Source organism: Nycticebus coucang, chromosome 9, assembly GCF_027406575.1.
Source record: "Nycticebus coucang isolate mNycCou1 chromosome 9, mNycCou1.pri, whole genome shotgun sequence".
In the NCBI taxonomy this organism is placed as follows: Eukaryota; Metazoa; Chordata; class Mammalia; order Primates; family Lorisidae; genus Nycticebus; species Nycticebus coucang.
The window spans coordinates 103,667,742-103,691,447 of NC_069788.1; the positions used below are offsets into that span (position 1 = coordinate 103,667,742).

Genomic DNA, 23,706 nt, shown 5'->3' on the forward strand with positions numbered 1-23,706 from the left:
TGTTGTTCACTTGTGCTTCTGATGACCCACTGTAATTTAGGGTTCTCCCAGTCTCCCTTCTTGGGTTCAGTAAATTTGCTAGAACTTAGAATTCTGGGAAATATAATAATGGGTAAGTGTATATTTATTCATTTACTGTAAAGGATATTATAAAGGATACAGATGAACAGCCAAATGAAAGAGATGCACCGGGGAAGGTATAGGAAAAGGGGCACAGAGTTTGGTGCCCTCTCTGGCCTGATCACCTCACATACACAGGCCTGCTATGTCCAAATTTCTGGAAGCCCCAGAACTCAATCCTTTTGGGTTTTTATGAAAACTACTCTGCATAGACATGATTGATTAAATCATTGGCATTAACTTATCGGCTCACCCTTCAGCCCCCCTACCATCCCAGGAGGTTTTGTGGTAGGAGTGAAAGTTTCAACTCTCTAATCTTGGTTGGTTCCCCTGGCAACCTGGGAGCTCCCTGCCACCAATCGTTCATTAAAATACTAGCGACAAATCCAGAGATTCCAAAGGTTTTAGGAGCTATTTGTCAAAACACAGGTGAAGACCTCATATATATTTTACAATATCACAAGCATCATTACAGATCCATGGACTTTTATATAGAGTTGGCCCTCAGCATCCATGGATTCTGTTTCATGGATTCAACCAACTATTCAGAAATATTTGGGGGGAAAAAAACAAATGGCTATATCTGTACTAAACAAGTACAGATTTTTCTTCTCATTCCTTAAAGATACAATAACTATTTACATTAGTGTTGTATTAAGTGTTATAGGTAATCTAGAGAGGGTTTAATGTATAGGAGAGAGGATGTGCATAGGTCATGTGCAAATACTACACCATTTTATACAAGGGACTTGAGCATCTATGGATTTTGGTATTGGGGCGAGGAATCCTGGACCCAATTCATAGTACCCCAGTGATACTAAGGGACTGTCGTGAGTTCCTTAACAAGGAGTATACCATCTGAGAAATGCAGTTAGGCAATTTCATCTTTGTGCAAACATCATAGAGCGTACTTAAATATAAACCTAGATGGTATAGCCTGTGACACACTTAGACTGGATTATATAGTATGTTACTCCTAGGCTATAAACCTGTACAGCATCTTACCATAATGCAGTGGTTCTCAACCTTCCTAATGCCACGAACCTTTAATACAGTTAAAAGGGGTCGCGACCCACAGGTTGAGAACTGGTGCCGTAATGGATTCTGTAGGCAGTTATCACAACGGTTAGGATTTATGTATCTAAACATTAAAAAAGTCCAGTAAACATACAGTATAAAAGATAAAAAATGTGTACCTGTCTAGGGCACTTACCATGAATAGAGCTTGCAGGACCAAAAGTTGCTCTGGGTGACTCAGTGAGTGAGTAGGTAGTGAAGGCCTAGGACATTCCCATACACTACTGTAGACTTTATAACCACTGTACACTTAGGCTATACTGAATTTAATTTTTTTCTTCAATAATAAATTAACCTTAGCTTACAGTGACTTTTACTTTATAAACTTCAGTTTTTTTAACGTTTTGACTCTTTTGTAACAAAACTTAGCTTAAACACATACAGATGTACAAAAATATTTTCTTTATATCCTCATTCTATAAGCTTTTTTCTGTTTTGTAAATTTTATTTATTTTTTTACTTTTTAAACTTTTTTGCTAAAATCTACCATGCAAACACACACATTAGTGTAGGCTTACCCAAGGTCAGGATTGTCAGTATCACAGTTTTCCACCTCCATATCTTGTCCCACTGGAAGGTGTTCAGGGGCAATAACACGGGTGGAATTGTTATCTCCTATGATAATGGTGCCTTCCTCTGAAATAATTCCTGAAGACCTGCTTGATCAATTAACTTTTTTTTAAGAGCAACTTCTTGTAGTAATTTGAAAGAATATACTATAAAATTGCTCTTCTGACCAGAAAAAGCCAAACACTATCACATACCAGGACCACTGGCTCCCTCCCAGGAACTTGGGGAGAAGCTTTGTTGTGGGAGAAAGGAGGAGGGGCTGAGGCAGGAGGGGGTAGTTATAGCAAAGGTCTTGGGGTCCAACAAGCAGAGAGGAGAGACCTGCTTCATTCTTGCTAAGACCTTGAGCAAGCAGCCTTTCGGGGACTGTGACCTGGCCAGATAGGGTACCACAGAGGCCCAGCCTGGAGCAGACCCTCACTAGAAGGACTCTGTGATCTCTGATGTTTCCCACAGCTCACAAAGGTGTTTGGGAGGGAACAGCATAAGCCTGAGCCTGTCACAGGACAGGTGACCATGCAGAGGCCTGGGGAGGGGTGAACTGTTCCAGTATCACTTGGCAGTTGGAACACTCTCGTGGTCCCCTGTGCCTGCCCCATACCTGGCCTATGGGAGACATGACAGCTATAAAGACCGAGTACTTAAGACTGAGTAGGTACATAAACCATTAGCATAGTTGTTTATTATCAAGTATTATGTACTGTACGTAATTATATGTGCTGTACTTTTATATTGCTGGCAACACAGTAGGTTTGTTTACATGAGCAGCACCACAGACATGTGAGTAATATAGTATGTTGAACTATGATATCACTAGGTGATAGGAATTTTTCAGCTTCATTATAATCTAATGGGACCACCTTCATATATGTGGTCTTTCATTGACTGAAAGGTCATTATGTGTCACATGACTGTATTTATCATTCTATTACAGTCATTCGCTTTTTTTGGTTGTTCATATTACTCCATTTCAGGCCATTGGGAATTTCTTTAAGATCACTCCTTGTCTTTTTGTCTAGATCCTGGTGATCTTTCATAATTTCCCTTTCCTAGGCAGGACAAGATGTCCTGGACTCATTTTGTCTATTTCCCAACCCAGAAATGAATCTCAGCCATTTCTCCAAGGAACCTAGGTTCCTTTTAATGTATTAGATCATCTGATCTAAGCACCAGGGATACTATTACTAAGTATTACTATTATTAAGTTGTCATTACTTGTAAGCTGATTGGTTGATAAGGAATGTATCATTCATGCTGAAATTTCCAGTTCACATTAAATATTACAGATGACATAACACCAATAGTCACACTGACAGCTTGGACTTACAAGAATCTGAGATCATAACCAGTATCAAACTTAGCAAATATTTCATAAACAAAATTACTGCAAGACATCAGCAGAGTGTAGAGAAGTCTGTGACTGCCAGTGCTGCTCTTGGGTCCTTTCTTTTTTTTGAGACAAAGTCTCACTGTGTCACCCTCAGTAGAGTGCAATGGCATCACAGCTCACAGCAACCTCAAACTCTTGGGCTTAAGCGATTCTCTTCCCTTAGCCTCCCAAGTAGTTGAGACTACAGGCACCTGCCACAATGCCTGGCTATTTTTTTTGTTGCAGTTGATTAGCTGGCCCAGGCCAGGTTCGAACCCACCACCCTCGGTGTATGTGGCTGACGCAGTAACCACTGTGCTACAGGAGCCAAGCCTCTCGGGTCCTTTCTTGTTTCAATTAAAGGAGGCTCTCTGGCCCATAGTCTGCATATGAGGCCTCATGCTTATGGAGCATCGCTTCCACAAAAGGAAGCTGTTTCTGCCATGAGACATGCCCAGTTTATTCTCTGATAATTTATAGTTTATATGATGTTTTCTAGGGAGTTGTGCCTACATACATCTCAGGTTTTTATATAATGAGCAATCTAGACAGACCAAGTCCATCCTGCCAAAGCATTTTCTAAGTAAGGACTCTTACAGTAGTAAAGTGTGTTTACCAGAAGGTCTCCCATACTCATGTTTCAAAGTGATTTGATTGTGCTTAGAGAGGTCCCGGTTCTCTTTCTTTCAGGCCAGTAAGAGAAAGAAGCCGATTTGTGACCTGCTGCTGGTGTTTTCCTTTCCATCAGGGTTTGGGGTTCTTTCCTTTTGTGTTGTCTCCTTTCACTGATACTGAAAGTCTTAGTACCTGATGACATTATTGTTATATTACTTTATCCTAATAAATATAACTTCAAAATAACAATACCAACTTTAACAATAACCATTGGCTCACAGAATACAGTCTAAGATTCCTTATGCTTCTTTTTAATCCTTGGTATATATTTTATTAGGATTTGTAATAATACTATGTATAGTGTTTTAAAATCACTTGAATAATCCTCTGTGTAATCAACTTTACATTTTCCTTTGTTTTAGTTTTTCAATGATGAGTTAGATTTGTTTTTAATTTATTCTTAATATATGGCATAGAACATAAATTCCACATATAGGCTCTGTGTGTATGCAGTTCCAGCTACATTAGAACTGGGTTATAAGACAATTACTTTAAAACTTTCTCCCTTTGTCAGCCTCTCATTCATATCACTGCGACATTAACTTTCCTGAAACCCAGATTTGACCCTATAACTCTCCTGTTTTCAACCTTTTATTACCTTCCCCATTTGTCTCAAAGATAAAGTGTGCACTCCTTAACATGATTCATGAAGATTTTGATGTCTGGTCCACAAGTCAGCTTCATCTCTTCCATGAGAAACCTTTTTCAGCAATTCTAAACCCGTTTACAGTCCTTTTTTATTATTATTATTGAATTTCTTGAGATAAGAATCTCACTCTATTGCCCCAGGCTACAGCAGCCTAGCTCACAGCAACCTCAAACTCCTAGGCTCAAGCCATCCTCCTGCCTCGGCCTCCCAAGTAGCTAGGACTATAGGTGCTCTCCACAACACTCAGCTAATTTTTTTTATTTTTAGTACAAATGGGGTCTTGTTCTTGCTCAGGCTGGTCTTGAACTCAACTCAAGGGATCCTCCTACCTCAGCCTCCTCAGAGTTCTAAGATTACAGGTATGAACCTCTCCACCTGTCCTCTTCACAGTTCTTCAAATAGACTGTGCATGGGCCTTTCTCTGCAATACTTAGAATGCCTTCTTACTCCCTTGCCCAAATCTATCAAATGTCTACTCATCCTTAAAGATAAATTTCTTCTTACTGAAGCAGTTCCAAACCACTCAAGGATAATTGTATAGAACAGCTTCCTATTTAGCCTCCCCGCTTTCACTCTTTACTCCTATTGTCAGTTCCTAACAGTTGCCAGATTGATTCTGCTTCCTGCCCAGAAATCTCCCACAGGGGGCAGCGCTTGTGGCTGAAGGAGTAGGGCGCAGGAGGTGGTGGGTTCAAACCCGGCCCTGGCCAAAAACTGCACTTCTTGCCTTTATCAAGTCTCTATGTGATCAGGCCCCTTCTGTCTCCAGTGTCCTCTTCTGCCACTCCTTCAGTCACATGACCCCAGCCACACTTGCCTTCTTGCTGTTTCTTGACTATTTCACACTTATTCACACCTGTGTTGAGGATCCCAAGACTAACACCCATACCCACCCCCAGGCTCAGTGCTTCTCTAGGAAGATTTAAAGGACTCAGTTTAGAGTGTATGCCCAGTTGTGATTTATTACAGTGAAAGAACAAAGCAAAACCTGAAAAGGAACATGGAGTAAAATCTGGGGGAAATCAGATGTAAGATCCAAGGGTTCTCTCTCAAGGGGGTCACACAGGAAGTGTTAATTCCCCCCAGCAATAAGTTACAGTGACGTATGTGAAATGTTTCTTACCAGGGAAGCTCTAATTAGAGACATGGTGTTTTTACTGGGGGCTGGGTAAATTGGCACTCTCTATCTGGCATTACCAAAATTACAGACTCCAGAAAGAAAGCAGGTGTTCAGTATAAACCTTACTGTTTGTACAGCTTGAGTGAACCACTCTTATCAGCTAGGATGGTGGGAACTTTCCAGAAATCTAACTTCCCAGATGCCAGCCAAGGGCCAGCCTCAGAAGCAGATCTTTTCAAGGACAGAAGTTTAGGCCTCCTGTGTTAAATTTTAGTATGTACAATCTTGGCCGCTGGCCAAGATGTCTTTACATCAAAGTTATCATCAATAAGACCCAGATAGTAGGGAGACCGTCCTGCAGTATTGATTTCAGCTATGACCTTTAGGAGGCATGGATTTAGCCAGTTAAAACAATTCCTGTTAATCTCAAAAAGCCAAGTGGTTTCTATATTAATCTTTCTTACCTTTGTTTTTTAACCTTTTAACCTTTTTATTAACCATTTTAACCTTTTTTAAAACCTGGTCTTAAGTTTCTGTATTAACCTGTTCATCATTTCCGTCACAGCGTGACTGTGAGTTTACATGACTGTAAATTGAAGCTGACCTGAAAGCCTTCCAGGGCTAAGGTAGTGTCTTGAGAATCAAGGTGCAAGAAGGTTAGTCCCAGAGAGTACACATGGTAACCCTGGAAACAATAAGTTTACAATTGTTGGGGCATCTCAAGCAAGGCATGCATTGGCCAGGCATTTTAATGTGGCCTCCCAACATAGGTGGTTTGTCCTAGGGTTTCCAGTCCAGCCCAAATAATTTAGTCCAATTCTTGATTTCAAAGGGACTGCTAGTTGGTTTCAAATGGTTTTGCTGTCAGTGACAGCTGTCCATCTACCTCATGAGCATGGACAGCATCTGGCGGTTTTCTGTGTGGGAAGTGCAGGAGCTGAGCCACTTCCTATTGTCTCATAGTCAACCCTCTCTGATACAGCCACAGGCTCAGTGATGCAAATAGCCACAGGCTCAGTGGCGCTAACAGCCACAGGCTCAGTGATGCAAACAGCCACAGGCTCAGTGATGCAAACAGCCACAGGCTCAGTGTTGCGAACAGCCACAGGCTCAGTGATGCGAACAGCCACAGGCTCAGTGGTGCGAACAGCCACAGGCTCAGTGATGCGAACAGCCACAGGCTCAGTGGTGCTAACAGCCACAGGTTCAGTGATGCAAACAGCCACAGGCTCAGTGGTGCTAACAGCCACAGGCTTAGTTGTGTGAATTCAAAGCACTCCTGATGGCTTGGAAAAACACTTAAGTTTTTTTCTTTAGGAAGAGGTGGAAGTTTCCAGAAATAGTTTTGAAAGCAAAGATGATTATCTGCTTGCCTCCCTCCCCAGGTGTAGGAGTTTTTGTTTATTTTCCTCAGTTGTTACAAAATCAGTATTAATATTCAGATATCTTAATTTTACATTTTTTTCAATAATCCCTGGCTCTCAGACCTTTTGTCTGGAGGGGTTGTGTGCAAGAGGAGCAAAACATCTTCACAAAAAAGTTTTATACAACTGAAACAGACATCATGTTCAGGATTCGGATGATGAAATCCTTGCGTTTTCAGAAATTTTCAAGTTGGGTTTATGTAATCTCTCACCTCTCTCATCCTGATCACTTGTCCAGTGAACAGCCTTTTTCCGAAGCTGTCTGCCCTTAATAATCAGATTGCACTGAGGCATGTATAGCAGGAGAAAGGTGAGGGGAGCAGGGTTAGGGGACCATGCATTGTTGCAGAGTGTAACTCATGGGGAGAGCCAGACACAGCAGTGAGATGTGTTCCGGATGAGTCAGGACCTGTAGGGAGTGAAAAGAAGGTCACGCTCCCTGTGATGTACCCTATCCCAATTTGTAGCTCTTGGCAATAATCACAAGTCAGTGAATACTTTCGATCTCTGTCAGAAATACACAGCCAATCAGCAGCTAGATTTCAGGTGGTCTCAATCAGTATGTGACTAAGACAGTCCCGGCAAGCACTCACGATTTTTTTTTATAGTTTAGTGCTCCATAGAGGCGTCTTAAATGTGCACGGTTGCAGTCTGAATTCTGTTCATTGAGCCCATACCTGTTCATTTCAGCCTCAGCGTGCCTATACCTGGTAGTGTTAGGTTTTAACTTAATTGCCTTTCCAGGCAGTCAAGATTGGTGAATTCAGGATTCAAAAAAAAAAAAAAAAAAGCAGAAATATTTCTTTGGCAGCAAGAGAGGTGAGATGCTGGGAAGCCAGGAAGTACAAGTGGTAAGCAAGGCTTTTCTAAGCCCTTTCGTCTTGTCAGTTCCTGCAGTGCAAATTGATCCACTCAAAAATTTCTCATCAGGGGTGGTGCCTGTGGCTCAGTGAGTAGGGTGCTAGCCCATATACTGAGGGTGGCAAGTTCAAACCCAGCCCTGGCCAAACTGCAACAACAAAAAAATTTAAAAAATTTTTTTTAAAAACTTCTCATCAGGCTAGAAAATCATCAGCCTTGAAGGGGCAGACCTTTGCTGTCATTCATTAGCAGACTAAAACCTGCCTTTTAAATCTCCCTCTGTAGATAGATTACTTCGTTTTTCTTACTGTTTGCCTTTTTCCAGAGGCTCCAATAAGTGAAAATCCACATCTTTCATAGCAGAAACCATCAGTGCCAGATGTTCTGTTTCCAGTACCAAAGAGTTTAAATTTCCAACCCACCCACTGGTGACAAAAAGGGAGTGTGTCTGACTAACACCTGTCTTTTTTGCAACTTCTCCTTATCAGGATGATTCCTCTAGTATTTGTGAAAATACAGGTATTTAACATGTCAGTTTTTATAGTATATCCAGATACAGCAGCCACAAAAAAAAAGTTGTTGTTGGTTTTTTTGTTTGTTTGGGTTTTTTTTTTTTTTTTTGGGGGGGGGGTGGTTGTTGTTGTTGTTGTTTTTGCAGTTTTTGGCCGGGGCTGGGTTTGAACCCACCACCTCTTGTATATGGGGCCGGCGCTCTATTCTTTGAGCCACAGGCACCACCCCCCAAAAAAGTTTTTTTTTTCTTTTTGTTTTCCCTCACTACAGTGTACTCGGCCACCTAGCAGTAAATTCAGCATTTGCAGTGTTCACATTACAGCTGCCTGGGAAGATCCAGGCTGGGTGCAGTGGAGGAAGGGGGGTGGGAGAGGCTACTATAGCAGCAGCAGCAACCAGGCTGAAAACAACTACTGCAGTGTTACCTCCCCTCACTTTTTATTCTGCCTTATCTAAAATTTTGCCATAGCCCTGAGACCTGATTTAACTTTCTCCTCACCTTAAGAGAAGAGAGAGCAATGCAAACTTTTAACATTTTTGGCCCATTCTTCCAAATGTAGGGGTTCTCCTCCGATCTAGAGGAAAGAACAAAAATCAAAGGCCTCACCAAGATATACTAGGTTTTTCTCCCTCTCACTTTATGCAGCTGGGGCAAAAGGAGCCAGGGGATCCAGCAAGCCAAATCTGCTGGAGTTGGATTTATCATTTTCAAATTCCATAGGTAACTTGCCTCTCACAACAGACAGCAGCTCAGCTGCTGCTATATGCCATGGTTGATTCTATGACTACCTGGCCACCAAAGATACATCATACCTTGCCCCTTACCCTTCCTCTTCCTAAACAGTGCTCTCACCATATTTCAGTGAGTCATGGTCATTCTAGCAAATCCTTCTGAAGCCAGCCGTGTCAGGGGTCCCCACCATCCCTAGGTATGATAATTTGCTGGGAGGATTTGACATATAGCTATATTCACAGCTGTGATTTATTATAGTAAAAGGATCCAAAGCAAAATCAGCAGAGGAGCAAGGTACATGGGGCAAAGTCTGGAGGAAACATGGTTCAAGCTGTCAAAGGTCTTCTCCCAGAGGAGTAATACAGGATGGGCTTAATTCACCCGGCAGTGAATTGTAACAACACATGAGAAATGTTGTCTACCAGGGAAGCTTGTTAGAAACCCAGGGCCTAGACTTTTTGCTGGACACTAGTTTTGTAATCACACTGTTTGTCTAGCATGTACCAAAACCGTGAACTCACAGAAGGAAAACAAGTGTTGGGAATAAACTACATGTTTATACAGTTAAGGCTCAGTGAATTGCTTTGATAGGTTTTGAGAGGGTTCCAACCATTCAAACTTAAGTTCCCAGACACTAGCCAAGGGCTACATTACAAGCAGGCCTTTCAAAGAATAACAGCCAGGCTTGCTATATTAACTATGTTCTGCACATTATCTCAATAAACATTTTTTGAAGATGAGTAAATTATATGTCCATCAGGAGGGGAATGATTACATTGTGGTATTCCTATTACAGAGTACTCCCAGTTTAAAAAAAAAATTTTTTTTTCTTTTTTTTTTTTTTTTTTTGCAAATAACAGAAAATTCATCAAACCAGCGTTCTCTGTAGGTAGAACCAGAACTCTATAGATAGGCAGTTCAGAACATGTGCCAGCAGGGACTCCAGCCCTGGAGTCTTTCATTCCTGTTCAGCCTCCTTAGTGAATTGGCTTCATCCTATGTTTGTTCTATGTGGTCACACCTGGTGGTGGCTGCACCTCCTGGTCTTGAGTCCTCAGGAGGGAACTGTGTCTGCATCAGACTGGCAGAAGCCTTCCCAGAAAATACTAGTAGTACTCTGCCAAAACCTGGGAAAGAGGTTAGGCATTAATAACGAGCCATTCTACCCTGTCTGCCACCTGGAAGAATGTCAGTGATGTATTCAGTGAAAATCTCTTACAGTAAAATAATTCACTTAGTATGAGCTTGTATTAGTTAGAGTTCTCCAAAGAAGCAGAACCAAAGGCAATATGCTGGCAGAATGCCTTCTTCATGGGTGTCAGTCTTTGTTCTGTTTGGGCCTTCAACTGATTAGATAGAGTCTACCCACATTATGGAGGATAATCTGCTTTACTCAGAGTCCACCAATTTAAATATTAGTTAATCTCATCCAAAAGTCATCTTCACAGAAATATCCAAATGTTAGACCAAATATGTGGGCACTGTGGCCCAGATAGGTTGACACACAAAATTAACTATCACAGAAGCCATTTTTTTAAATGTTTACAAATGAAAAGGAAAAGGTCCAGAACTTTTCTACTAACAATTATCTTTACCTATCACTTCAAAATTAGTATGATGTGATGGTGTGACCCTATAGTCCTAGTCACTTGGGTGGCTAAAACAGGAGGATCAGTTGAGCCAGGAATTTGAGACTACCCTGGGCAACATAGCAAGACCCCCATCTCTACAAAACATTTTTTAAAATTAGCCAGGCGTGGCAGTACAGGCCTGTAGTCCCAGCTACTTAGGAGGATGAACCAGGAGGATCACCTGAACCCAGGAGTGTGAGATTGTAGTGAGTTGCAATCACACCACTACACTCTTAACCTGGACAACAAAGTTAAAACCCTGTCTCAAAAAAAGAGAAGAAAAAACGACTGATTTTTCTTTAATTTTGTATACTCTCCTATTGTTCAGACAGTCTTCTGTAACAAACATATCCTTGCAGTCTTAAAAAATAAAAAGAAGAGGGCGGCACCTGTGGCTCAAGGAGTAGGGTGCCGGTCCCATATGCTGGAGGTGGCGGGTTCAAACCCAGCCCCGGCCAAAAAAAAAAAAAAAAAAAACAAATAAAAAAAAAATAAAAAGAAGAAAAATTAAATAGAATAAGCAGCATTATGACCTATTTCAAATGACACAAAAGGAACCAAGATTAAACATAGTAAATCATTTTTAAAATCAGGTTCTGAAGTAAGCAAGTTGGTAACAGTATGGAGTTCCTCTTCCTCGTTGCTTATATGGCAGTGGCAGGGAAGGAGCAACCCTTAACGGAACTGATGAGATTAAACAGAGACAGGTGGTAGAGAAAACATAGGCAGTTACCTGCAGCACATCCTGACTTTACTGAAAAAGGATTTTTTGGTTGTTGTTTCTTTTGTTTCATTTGGTTTTACAAGAAATTGTTTGTGTAAGAAAATTCCTTTAGAAAACCATCCTTATGCTTACTTATCACCACCAGGGCCTTTTTGAAACTCAACAATCTTTAAAGTCATTATGTAGAGAAACCCCACTGTTCTCAAATAGCAGTTTTCTTGAGCAACTTTACTTTGGATAGTTTTTGACAGTGCCTGTCACCTAATTGTCATAAAGTTTGTCACTTTACCTCGGATACATGGGACAGGGCTTTTTCCATTTCTACTTTAAAATGGTTAGTTGCTTATCATAGAGCTGAACTTTGTATGAACACTGAGCTATGGTTTTGTTGACTTTTCCATATGATTATGTCTTCTGAAAAATACATTTTAATTTGTAAAGCAATGTCTTCCTTAGAGTATGTATTTGTTTACAAATTTACTTTTTTAACTGAATTTAGCAGTTCTCAACTTTTGGTGAAAGCGGTCTGCTTGTAGCAAATCACATAACTTTGATATTTCCCCCAAAAGATTACTATAGTATATTCCCAGGCAATGGTGGAATTTATTTGGCCTATGCCATTTACTTTAAGTCCAATACTGTATAGTTTACTTTAAATCCTCTAAACTAAGATGCTTTGTGCTTAGTACCAAATTTGGGGGGGCGAGGGTTATGATTGGTTATTAAATGTCCCTCTTTAAGAAGTTATACCAGTTATGGGCGGCGCCTGTGGCTCAAGGAGTAGGGCACCAGTCCCATATGCCGGAGGTGGCGGGTTCAAACCCAGCCCCGGCCAAAAACCAAAAAAAAAGAAGTTATACCAGTTTATGTTTCTGCCAACAGTATGAAGGTCCCTATTTACCCATAATCTGGGCAGCACTGAATGTTTTCAGTTTCATGGGGTGTTTTTGGTTTGTTTGGGGGTTTTTTGTTTGGTTTGGTTTGGTTTTGGTTTTCTAGCTTTATTGAGTGATTTTAATTAACTTTGGAAGAACGGATTTCCATTTGATTAACTATAAAGCAGTCTGCTCATTATTATAATAAATTCGTATGTGCCATAAATTAAATATTTTACTTCTGAAGTCCAAGTAGATTCTGACAATATGTCATTATTATATAGAGCCAAATACAATTACTTATTTAGGAAATGTGAATTTTTACATGAACCTACAGAATTGACTTAACACATTTTCCCCCTTTTATGTTGTGTAATATTTAATTACTGGTGATCATTAATTTAAATTGTGTAACTAGACAGCTTCATTATACTTCATTATACTTCATTATACTTCATTCACTATACCAGAGCAATGATTACTTTTTTTTTTTTTTTTGAGATAGAGTCTCACTTTGTTGCCCTCGGTAAAATGCTATGGCATCACAGTTCAGAGCAACCTCAAACTCTTGGGCTCAAGCGATCCTCTTGACTCACCCACCCATATAGCTCACCACAGTGCCCAGCTATTTTTAGAGATGGGGGTCTCGCTCTTGTTCAGCCTGGTTTCGAACTCCTGAGTTCAACAATCCACTTGCATGAGCCTCCCAGAGTGCTAGGACTATAGGCATGAGCCACCATGCCCAGCCCCACTGAATACCTTTGTTTTAAAACTAGCACCTTCTTGCAGAGGTTTTTAAAAGGATAGTTTTGATATTATTGCAGAATTTTTCCATAAGAAAATTAACTGAAATTAATACTAGTATGAGAATTTCTACTTGAAATTATTGATTTGAAACTAGGAAGTGCCAGTCAGTAACTTTTAGAAGATTTTGAAACAAGTTTTAAAGATGTAAAAGTTTCCATATTGGATTGTTCTTGGAGAAGATAGCTGAGAGATACTAATTTTGTTTCTAGTAACTCACTAATAAACACATTTTTAAAATATGTTTTTGAAAAGTTTCAGTTTTTGCTAAATTGATAAAGCAGGTGCATCCTGCAGTTTCTTCCTGCCTATGCTAGTGCTGAATCAGCAGAAGTCAAAACTTTTTGCCAAAAACCTTTTGTTTCTCTCTGGTTTCTTTTCTGTTATACAGTTTCATCACGTGAAAGAAAATTCTTTCGTATATTTGAAAAATATTAATAAGAATTATTTAAAACTATACTTTCTTTCAGCAAAGTTGAATTCCTCTGATAAGCTATTTGTTTTTTTTTTTTTTTTTTTTTTTTTTTTTTTTTTTTTTAATTTGGCCGGGGCTGGGTTTGAACCCGCCACCTCCGGCATATGGGACCAGCGCCCTACTCCTTGAGCCACAGGGGCCACCCAAGCTATTTGTTTTTAACACAAAGATTTCTGTTACCATAGAAAAATTAAATATTCTTTTAAACTGTCATTTGCTATTTAATTTGAAATTCAGGTTTGCAGACTGCATGCAGTTCTGCACACACTTTTTCTAAAGTGTTTTTGGATCTAGTAGCAGTGCAAAGGGAATCTCATTTTCAAATTCTGTGGATTGACCCGTCTGAGATTGTGGCTATGGGATGCTTTGCTTATATACATTACATTGAAGATCATTTCTTTAAAACCTGGACATATCAAAGTAAAGAAGTTATTTACCTCTGATCAGTGATTACCAGGATAATGAATGACATTTACCTGGTAGTATACCATTTGTAATTCATTTTGTCTTTCATTAACTTACTAAAACATACTTTTTTAATTTGGTATCTTAGGATGTATCCTTTTTTACACTGGAAAGAAAGAAAAGTTACTATGTAGCCTTCAGAGCAGGAGTGCCAGTAATAATAATAGCATATGTCATCTCTTGAATTATTACCTAAAATGATAGGTACCATGACAAGTCCTTTATGTGTTTTTTTTGTTTATTTGTTTTTTTGTAGAGACAGAGTCTCACTTTATTGCCCTCGGTAGAGTGCCGTGGCGTCACACAGCTCACAGCAACCTCCAACTCCTGGGCTTAGGCGATTCTCTTGCCTCAGCCTCCCGAGTAGCTGGGACTACAGGCACCCACCACAACGCCCGGCTATTTTTTTGTTGCAGTTTGGCCGGGGCTGGGTTTGAACCCGCCACCCTCGGTATATGGGGCTGGCACCCTGCTCACTGAGCCACAGGTGCCGCCCGTTCTTTATGTGTTTTATCTCAGTCTCTGCAAGTAACCCTGTACAGTAAGGACTGTTATTCTTATTTGATGATGAGGAAGTTGTCTCCAAGTAATTTTATACATAAGAGATTAAAGAAGTGGTACCATTGGCATGAGGTGTTCTGACTCCTGAACATAAATTTGTCACTGAGCTCTGCTGCCCAATTAAATTCTCCTTGTAAAAGCAACCGGTGGAAACTGACATGTACTCATACCTACCATTTGTGGCTCTAGGCTTAGTCCTGGACCTTTGGTCTTTTCATATGCTTCTTTTTTTTTGTTTTTTTTTGAGATGGAGTCTCACTATGTTGCCCTGAGTAGAGTGCCAGGGTGTCACAGCTTGTAGCAACCTCAAGGTCTCGGGCTTAAGCGATTCTCTTAATTCTCTTTGCTGGAACAGGCGTCCCCCGTAACACCCAGGTAATTTTGGGTTGCAGTTGTCATTGTTGCTTGGCAGGCTGGGCTGGATTCGAACCTGCCAGCTCCAGTGTATGTGGCTAGCGCCCTAGCTACTGAGCTACCGGCGCCAAGCCATTTTTCATATACTTCTCACACACCCTTCTTGTGCATGCCTTTGACTTCAGGTGTATCTGTGTTGGAGAATTTTCTCTTTAGCTACAACCAGAATGATGACTAAGACATCTACACCTTTTTTTTTTAATAGCCACTTTAAATGTAGCAGTACTTACCCAATTACCTATTCCTTCTTTAGTGTTCTCTATCTTAATTAGGGCAACCATTTATCCATACCTGAAGTCTAATACCTGGGAGTCTTCCTTGACTCATTTCTCCTTTCATTCATCCAGAAAGTATTACCATGTCCACCTCCTTGGCATCCCTTGAGTACATCCATGTCTTTTTTTTTTTTTTAGAGATAGAGTCTCACTTTATTGCCCTCGGCACAGTGCCATGGTGTCTCAGCTCACAGCAACCTCCAACTCCTGGGCTTAGGTGATTCTCTTGCCTCAGCCTCCCGAGTAGCTGGGACTACAAGCGCCCGCCACAGCGTCCGGCTATTTTTTGTTGCAGTTTGGCTGGGGCTGGTTCGAACCCACCACCCTCGATATATGGTGCCCTACCCACTGAACCATAGGCGCTACCCAAGTACATCCATGTCTGTCTGACTGTCTTTTTCTTCCTTCCTTCCTTCCTTTTTTTTTTTTTTTTTTGTTGTTGTTGTTGTTTTTGTTGTTGCAGTTGTCATTGTTGTTTAACAGCCCCAGGCTGGGTTTGAACCCACCTGCCTCGGTGTATGTGATTGGTGCCCTAACCACTGAGCTACAGGCTCTGAGCCACATCCATATCTTTATTTCATTGCTTGCTTCAGGCTAGCACTGTCTCTTGATTAGACTACTGTCACAACCTTTAAACTGGTCACCTTGGGCTCAGCGCCTATAGCTCAGCGGCTAGGGTGCCAGCCACATACACCTGAGCTGGTGGGTTCGAATCCAGCCCGAGCCTGCCAAACAACAAAACTACAACCAAAAAATAGCCAGGTACGGTGGCAAGCACCTGTAGTCCTAGCTACTTGGGAGGCTGAGGCAAAAGAATCTCTTAAGCCCAAGAGTTTGAGGTTGCTGTGAGCTGTGACACTCCGGCACTCTACCCAGGGTGACAACTTGAGCCTCTGTCTCAAGAAAAATAAAAATAAACAAGCAAACAAACTGGTCACCTTGGATTGAGCCTTACTTCCCTCCATTCTCTACTCTCTTAATGAAACATTAAGCATGAGCATGTCACTCCTACTTAAAACTCTTCAGTGAGTTTTCTGTTTTTTCTCAAGATAAAAGTCCCAACTCCTCCTTAAGACTTGCAAGGATCTGCCAGATCTGGCTTCATTTGCCTCTTCTCTTGTCCACTTTGATGTTCATTTGATTCTTAACGTTCTGCTCCATCTGTCTGCAATACCACCCCACCCCTTTTGCACATCCTGGAGGTTCAATTGGAACCTCGGTTCCTGGCAGGAGTGGCTTTCTTTTCCGTGACACCCATCAGGCTTTTGCTTACTCTCTCTCTTCCTGGGTAGGCAGTAAGTTCTATGTAGCAGAGACCTCTGACCAACCCCGTTGCCAGCACCTAGCAGAATTCCCAGCACCTGAGAGATAGAAAAAAATTCATAGAATAAATTAAAGATATGGTCTCTACTTCACAAACTCAAAGTCTAGTGGGAGCTAGAATATGGTAAAGAAATAACTTCAGTAACTGTGATGAGTATTCTAATAAAATACTGTAGGATCATAGCAGAGTATGTGAGTGATTAACTGCCTGGGGAAGCATTTTCCCTGTATAACTTTATTTTATTGAAAAATTAGCTTATGACTTCCAGAAAAAAAGAGGGTTGTGCTGAGAAGTAGAATCAATTCAGTTGGATTTTGCCATATTTTTTTGCTCCTCACTGGTTGGGCAAGAGAGTTTTGTTTATTTGCTTTTTTTTTTTCCTTCTGTCACCCAGGCTGGAGTGGAGCAGGATCTATTCGAGGTACTGGGTTCAAGTAATCCTCCCACCTTGGCCACCCAAAATGCTGGGTAAACCACTGCATCCAGCCTATAGTAGACTTTTAATATTCTAAGGTTATATCTCAAGAACATCAGAAAGTCTAAGCTAGGTATAAATGCGGAGTAGCCCCAGAGAACTATGCTTACTAAATTCACTTAACATCAAGTCTTTCCCAATCAGTCAGCACTGGCCCTTTTGTGGTGTTTATTATAAATCATGCATAATGTATCTTTGACTTCAAATTCTGAAATTGAAAGCACTGAATCCATGAATACCAGAGGAGGTGTTCATGTTTAGGTTTTTATTTCTTGTCATTCTAGCTTTGACTGCCATTGAAGGCACAGCACATGGGGAGCCCTGCCACTTCCCTTTTCTTTTCCTGGATAAGGAATACGATGAATGTACATCAGACGGGAGAGAAGATGGCAGACTGTGGTGTGCTACAACCTATGACTACAAGGCTGATGAAAAGTGGGGGTTTTGTGAAAGTAAGTATTACTCAGTAGGTGATGTCCACATTCCTTTATGACTGGGACAACATTTTATTATTTTCTTTTTTGATCTTTTTTTTATTTATTTTCATTATTTTTTGTCTTTCTGGGGGTAGGGAAAGCCTTTTTCTAGCTATCCTTTTCTACATTGGAATGGCCAGTATTGATGATGTGGTTATAGCCTTAAAGGGTGAACTAAAGAGCAGGAAGCATGTGGTATATTTATTTCCTAGCTGTCACTCAAGCGGCTAATCATACTCATGTTTTATTCAGAGGTGGTTTTCCACTGGTGTACACAAGTTGTTTTGTAAACCATTCAGGCAGGCTACTACATGAAGTAACATAAAACACTTTATGGGGGCAAGACATGATTGCAAGAGGGACTTTACCTAACAATTGCAATCAGTGTAACCTGGCTTATTGTACCCTCAATGAATCCCCAACAATAAAAAAAATAAAATAATAAATAAAATTAAATTAAAAAAAAAAACATTTTTGGCAATAAAGGAAACAGATCATTAAGGTGAAGGTTAATAGTAATTAGAAGAAAAATAAATAATACATCTTTAAAATACTTTGAGTGGAATATACTGTCCTAAGGTAACATTTGACAAATCTATTTAACCATCTTAAGTATAAATGTCAATGAAAAGATGCTAAACTCCATTAGCAAGCTATATTTTCAGGGAAAACTTTCTAGCTATGAAAAAACAGAAGGAAATCTTGCATATACACCCTTTAATACCAAATAATACTTTCAAAATAATGGCCCTGATAGAATATTGGACATTCTTATAAGATAATATCAAATATAATCCATCTTTGGATGTAAGTCGGTTACTGGGTACTCCAGTTTAATACAAGTTTTTTTTATATTACAAGAATTCACTTCTATCTCTCTAAATATTTTAATGAAATATGCCTATGCCTTGGTGAGTTTAGGATTTCTACTAAAAATGCCTTATTACAGTAGCGTAATAATTTTTGAGAAATCTGTAATAATTGTGTGATTTTTCATCAGTGCATATGAAAATATTAGAGAACTTGAACATTAAGTCGGGTTCTCTATTTGATAAAAATCATTTTTCTACTAATTTGTAGAAAGTAATCAAATACTTTCTCCTTGTAAGGCTTTGTAGTAAAGATTATAGGGCTAAAGTATCCGTTGAGGGTTGCGCCTGTAGCTCAAAGGAGTAGGTCACTGGCCCCATAAGCCGGAGGTGGCAGGTTCAAATCCAGCCCCGGCCAAAAACTGAAAAAAAAATAAAAATAAATAAAGTATCTTTTGACTACAACAGTGTTTTTATGACTACTGTTTTCCAAAGTCCTTGTTTCCTTATTTTAGCTGAACTTGGCATATAATCTGAAATTTTAGTAGGATTGCATAGAAAAATTACTAACAGAAAAGTGCCAAGAGCTGTTTGGTATTGTTCCCTAAAAGAAAGTAACTTCAGTGAATTTTACATATTTTTGTAAAATAAGTCTTATCTTGTATCAGGTAAAGGCCAAACATAAACCAAATATTTTAGTCTATTTTGGAAATAGTGAAAGATCATTCACTGTGTTTGTATAACTGCCCCAAAGAAAGAATAAATACTGATGTTTAATAAATAATTGGTATAGAATTAAAATATACTTAAATGCATCTGACATTTGTTTTTAGCTGAAGAGGAGGCTGCTAAGAGACGGCAGATGCAGGAAGCTGAAATGATGTATCAGACTGGAATGAAAATTCTCAATGGAAGCAACAAGAAAAGCCAAAAAAGAGAGTAGGTAGCATTGCTGAGTTCATTCTTTCTCCAAGATAGGTCATCACTGAGGCAAATAGCCAACTGCTTTTTCTTTTTTAAACTGTACAGAAGATTTCTCAATCTCATTACAAGGAAATATAATATGATTTGTGGGTATTAGTGCCATTCCTCTTATCAGATTTTAGCTTAAGATAAAAAGGTAATAAATATAGATCACAAGAGTGAATAGTGAGTGAAATCAAAGATGTGTTGTTCATTTTGTAATTTTCAAATGCAATTTAGAAATTTTGCACTTTAGAAAGAACATAAAAGAGGGCGGCGCCTGTGACTCAAAGGAGTAGGGCGCCAGCCCCATACCAGAGGTGGCGTGTTCAAACTGCAAAAAAAAAAAAAAAAAGAAAGAAAGAACATAAAGGAAACAATTGGCTTCTAACATTTTATGTCCTTGTAATTTCAGCTGACTTCCAATACAATCTGTGCAAAGATTTGAAAAGAAAATTGCAATAGTTATTGGATTGTTAACTGGACATTATTGTAATCTAGTTAATCTTTTGTCCCCCATTTTGGCATCCATTTTGTTTAATTTAATGAACTCACCCCCCCCCCCTTTTTTTCTTGCAGTTTTTGGCCGGGGCTGGGTTCGAACCCACCACCTCGGGCATATGGGGCCAGCACCCTATCCCTTTGAGCCACAGGTGCCACCCTAGTTAATCTTTTTTAATAGAAGATTTTAGAATAACTATTAATGTTAGTAGACTGTTTCAAGATGTCAGGAGAACTGGTACCTCATGTAAAAACAAAATAGCCAGGATGCTTTCTAAAATATGTAAGTAACATGACTTAGTGAAAATAAGATATCAGAGGGATTCTGTAACAAAAGAAAATTATTTATGCTGCATTTTAGTAGATCTTGAAAAATCTTAAAGGCAGTTTTAAAACTTTACTAATTTTTTTAATTGCTTATATTTAAAGAGCATATCGATATCTTCAAAAGGCAGCCAGCATGAACCATACCAAAGCCCTGGAGAGAGTGTCATACGCTCTTTTGTTTGGTGATTACCTGACACAGAATATCCAGGTGGCTAAAGAGATGTTTGAGAAACTAACTGAGGAAGGCTCTCCCAAGGGACAAACTGTAAGTGCACTCTCAATGCAGAATCTCTCTGTACACAGCACTTGTTAATTGGAGCAGCAATTTACTCTCTATGCCATGGCTTCTTTTAATAATTCTGAAAGACAAAATGTCTTTGAATACCAGTTTTGTGGCAGACTATTGTACTAATCTTCTTGGATCTTCTTTTTCCTTAGTCTAAAACCATTCATGATCAATGAACACATTTTTGCAATTGCATTTTGCCACAATTGAGTTTGTACTTTTCCAAATTAGATCTGTAGAGAATGAAATATGAAGGTACTTATTGTTTATCTGAAATGACTTGCCATTGCCTTTTTTCCAAAGTTCTTAAGCTGCTGCTCTTGTTAATCTTGGTGACTTTTAAAAATATATTCTGTTACAGAAGAGGTACATGTCCATTATAGGAAAGGAATATATAAGCTAACAAAGCTAGAAAGTAAACATCACGTATGTACCACCAGATATGAGCAGTGATGATGTGTTAGTGCATGCACATCCTTCTAGACTTTTCTTTTTATATATATAAGCACATGAATTTTTTATTAAAATGAAATGCTGTTGTCTACTATAGACTTGCTCTTTTCCATTAACAATCTTCACCTTTCTATTCCAGCACATTTTATTGTCATGTAATACCTACACTATATTTATATGGTATTGAACAAAAAACTTTTCTTTTTACCTGTTTCGTCCAAACCAGTATTGACTCCAGGACTATGCTTACATTTAGTTATTTCTAGCATATTCCCTTATTGTTTTTGTCTTTGTTAAAGATAGGGCCTGTTTTTCCACAGAATATTTTACCTCTGTTAGCTTCTTCATGGCATCCTTTAGTTTATTTCTCCATCACCTGTATTTCCTATAGACAAGATGTCACAGCTAAAGAATGGTGAACTCAAGTAAAATATTTTTGGCTAGACTACATTATAGGAGATGTTGTATATTTCACTTTGTATCACATCAGTTGATGACATAATACCTGGTTGTTTCCTCAGTAGCGATGCTGAGATTGTCACCTGGATTTAGGAGGCCATCTTGTTTATTTACATACCTTAAATAATTCATGTTTATTCAAGCTATGGGATTTACTTAAAGATAAACAAAATTTCTATCATAGAGGAAGTCTGTTTTCAGACTATTTAAACAGTAACGGAAATCATAACCATAAGCATTATTTTCTTTCTTTTTTTTTTTTTTTTGTAGAGACAGAGTTTCACTTTATTGCCCTCGGTAGAGTGCCATGGCATCACACAGCTCACAGCAACCTCCAACTCCTGGGCTTAGGCGATTCTCCTGCCTCAGCCTCCCGAGTAGCTGGGACTACAGGCGCCCGCCACAACGCCCGGCTATTTTTTTGTTGCAGTTTGGCCGGGGCTGGGTTTGAACCCGCCACCCTCAGCATATGGGGCCGGCGCCCTGCTCACTGAGCCACAGGCGCCGCCTTTTTTTTTTTTTTTTTTTTTTTTTTTTATCGAGACAGAGTCTAACCTGGGTAGAGTGTTGTGGCATCATCAGAGCTCACAGTAAGCTCAGACTCATAGGTTCAAGCAATCCTCTTGCCTTAGCCTCCTGAGTAGCTGGGATTATACAGGCACCTGCCATGACACCCAGCTAATTTTTTCTATTTTTAGTAAAGATGGAGTCTCATTATTGCTCAGGCTGATCTCAGAAGCAATCCTGTTGCCTCAGCCTCCTGAGTAGCTGGGACTGTACAGGCACCTGCCATGACACCCAGCTAATTTTTTCTATTTTTAGTAAAGATGGAGTCTCGTTATTGCTCAGGCTGATTTCAAACTCCTGAGCTCAAGCAGTTCACCTGACTCTGCCTTCCAGAGTCCTAGGATTACAGGCGTGAGCCACCTTGCCTAGCCCATAACCATTATTTTCTGTAGAATAATACCCAATGTCTGTAGCTCTCATATGCTCAGTATCTGTTTATAAGCAGATTATATCATAATTGCTCCCTTTTTTCCCCATTCTTTGAATCAGTCTATTTAAAATTTACACCTATATTCTTTATCTTCAGAGGCATTCTGCCCTAAAGAATGATTTTACTTTATAAGGCATCATTTCCCTCTTATATTAGAGGCCCACAATGCCATAGCATTTTATACATTGCAAAGCATTCTCTCCATGGAAATTAATTCTAGGTGATACAGTAGACAAAGCCCCAAATTGACAGTGGCTTAACACTACAAAGAGTCCTTTCTTGCTCATGCCAAATTGGATGCAGCTCTGCTGTTTGCATCACTCTCTCTGAGTGGTGACTCCTGGTCACGAGTTGCTTCTGTCATGTAGCTACATTGTCTGGAACAAAGAGCTTCCAAGTTCTCATGAAGGGAAAAGAGAGAGCTAGAGAATTCTCTGGGATATTTTTATAGGCAAAGCCTATAAAAGGCTTAGATCCCTTCAGGCATGTCCCAGGCATATGATCCTACCTACCTACTGGCAGACTGGGGAATGTAGGGAGCTCGTAGATTTTCATAAGCACTAGCAGTCTGTGCCACGTTTGCCTTCGTAACTTTAGCTTGTACTTTTCATGTCCTCAGGGATGATTCACAGAAGGCAAAAGGTAGAACCTTAACCACCATATCACCTGTTCCCTGTTCAGTTGTGTTTGTTTAGAAAACTCTGTGTGCTCTAGCTTTGCAAACTGACCTTTTCCCTTGACCCCTTCAGCTTAACCCGTTGCTGCCTCCTCTTATATGTGTGATAGTTTATCTTGGTAATCTCTTATCCTTTTTCATTGTGTATCCCACTCTGCATACGTAGAGAAATATTTTGATATACTGATTGGGGGTCATATTGTCTTCATAAGACTGTTCATAAAAATGAAGTAAAAGTCACATTTAAGTTTGTTCAGCTTTGTTACTATTTTATGAAATTGTCTTTGATCTTCATGCTAAACTTTTGACTTCTTTAAAGTTACATTTAGTTGTGTAATTTGTAAACCCTTGAATGCATTTCTAAGGCTCTTTAATTCCACAGCTGTGCATACTTGCATTCAAATCTTTTAGCATTTAAAGACTCTTGCATCTTTTCATACTGTATAAAACTGTGTCTAGCTCAGATAAACTTTGACCAAAGGAAGAATTCTTACTTTTACTGTTCTATTTCAGGCTCTTGGCTTTCTCTATGCCTCCGGACTTGGTGTTAATTCAAGTCAAGCAAAGGTAATACTATTAAAATTTTATTGTGTATTATAATTTGCTTTAAATAAATATGTGACTA

At 39.6% G+C, this 23,706-nt stretch overlaps 1 protein-coding gene across 1 annotated transcript in view; it reads left to right on the forward strand.

Moving 5' to 3' along the window:
• The window catches only part of SEL1L (SEL1L adaptor subunit of ERAD E3 ubiquitin ligase), a 67,124-nt gene that overhangs the window by 11,917 nt on the left and 31,501 nt on the right, over positions 1-23,706 (forward strand). Inside the window, exons 4-7 of the mRNA XM_053602212.1 lie at positions 17,419-17,586; positions 19,253-19,358; positions 20,313-20,475; positions 23,595-23,648. Coding sequence (XP_053458187.1) covers positions 17,419-17,586; positions 19,253-19,358; positions 20,313-20,475; positions 23,595-23,648 — 491 coding nt within the window. The remainder of the gene's footprint in view (positions 1-17,418; positions 17,587-19,252; positions 19,359-20,312; positions 20,476-23,594; positions 23,649-23,706) is intronic.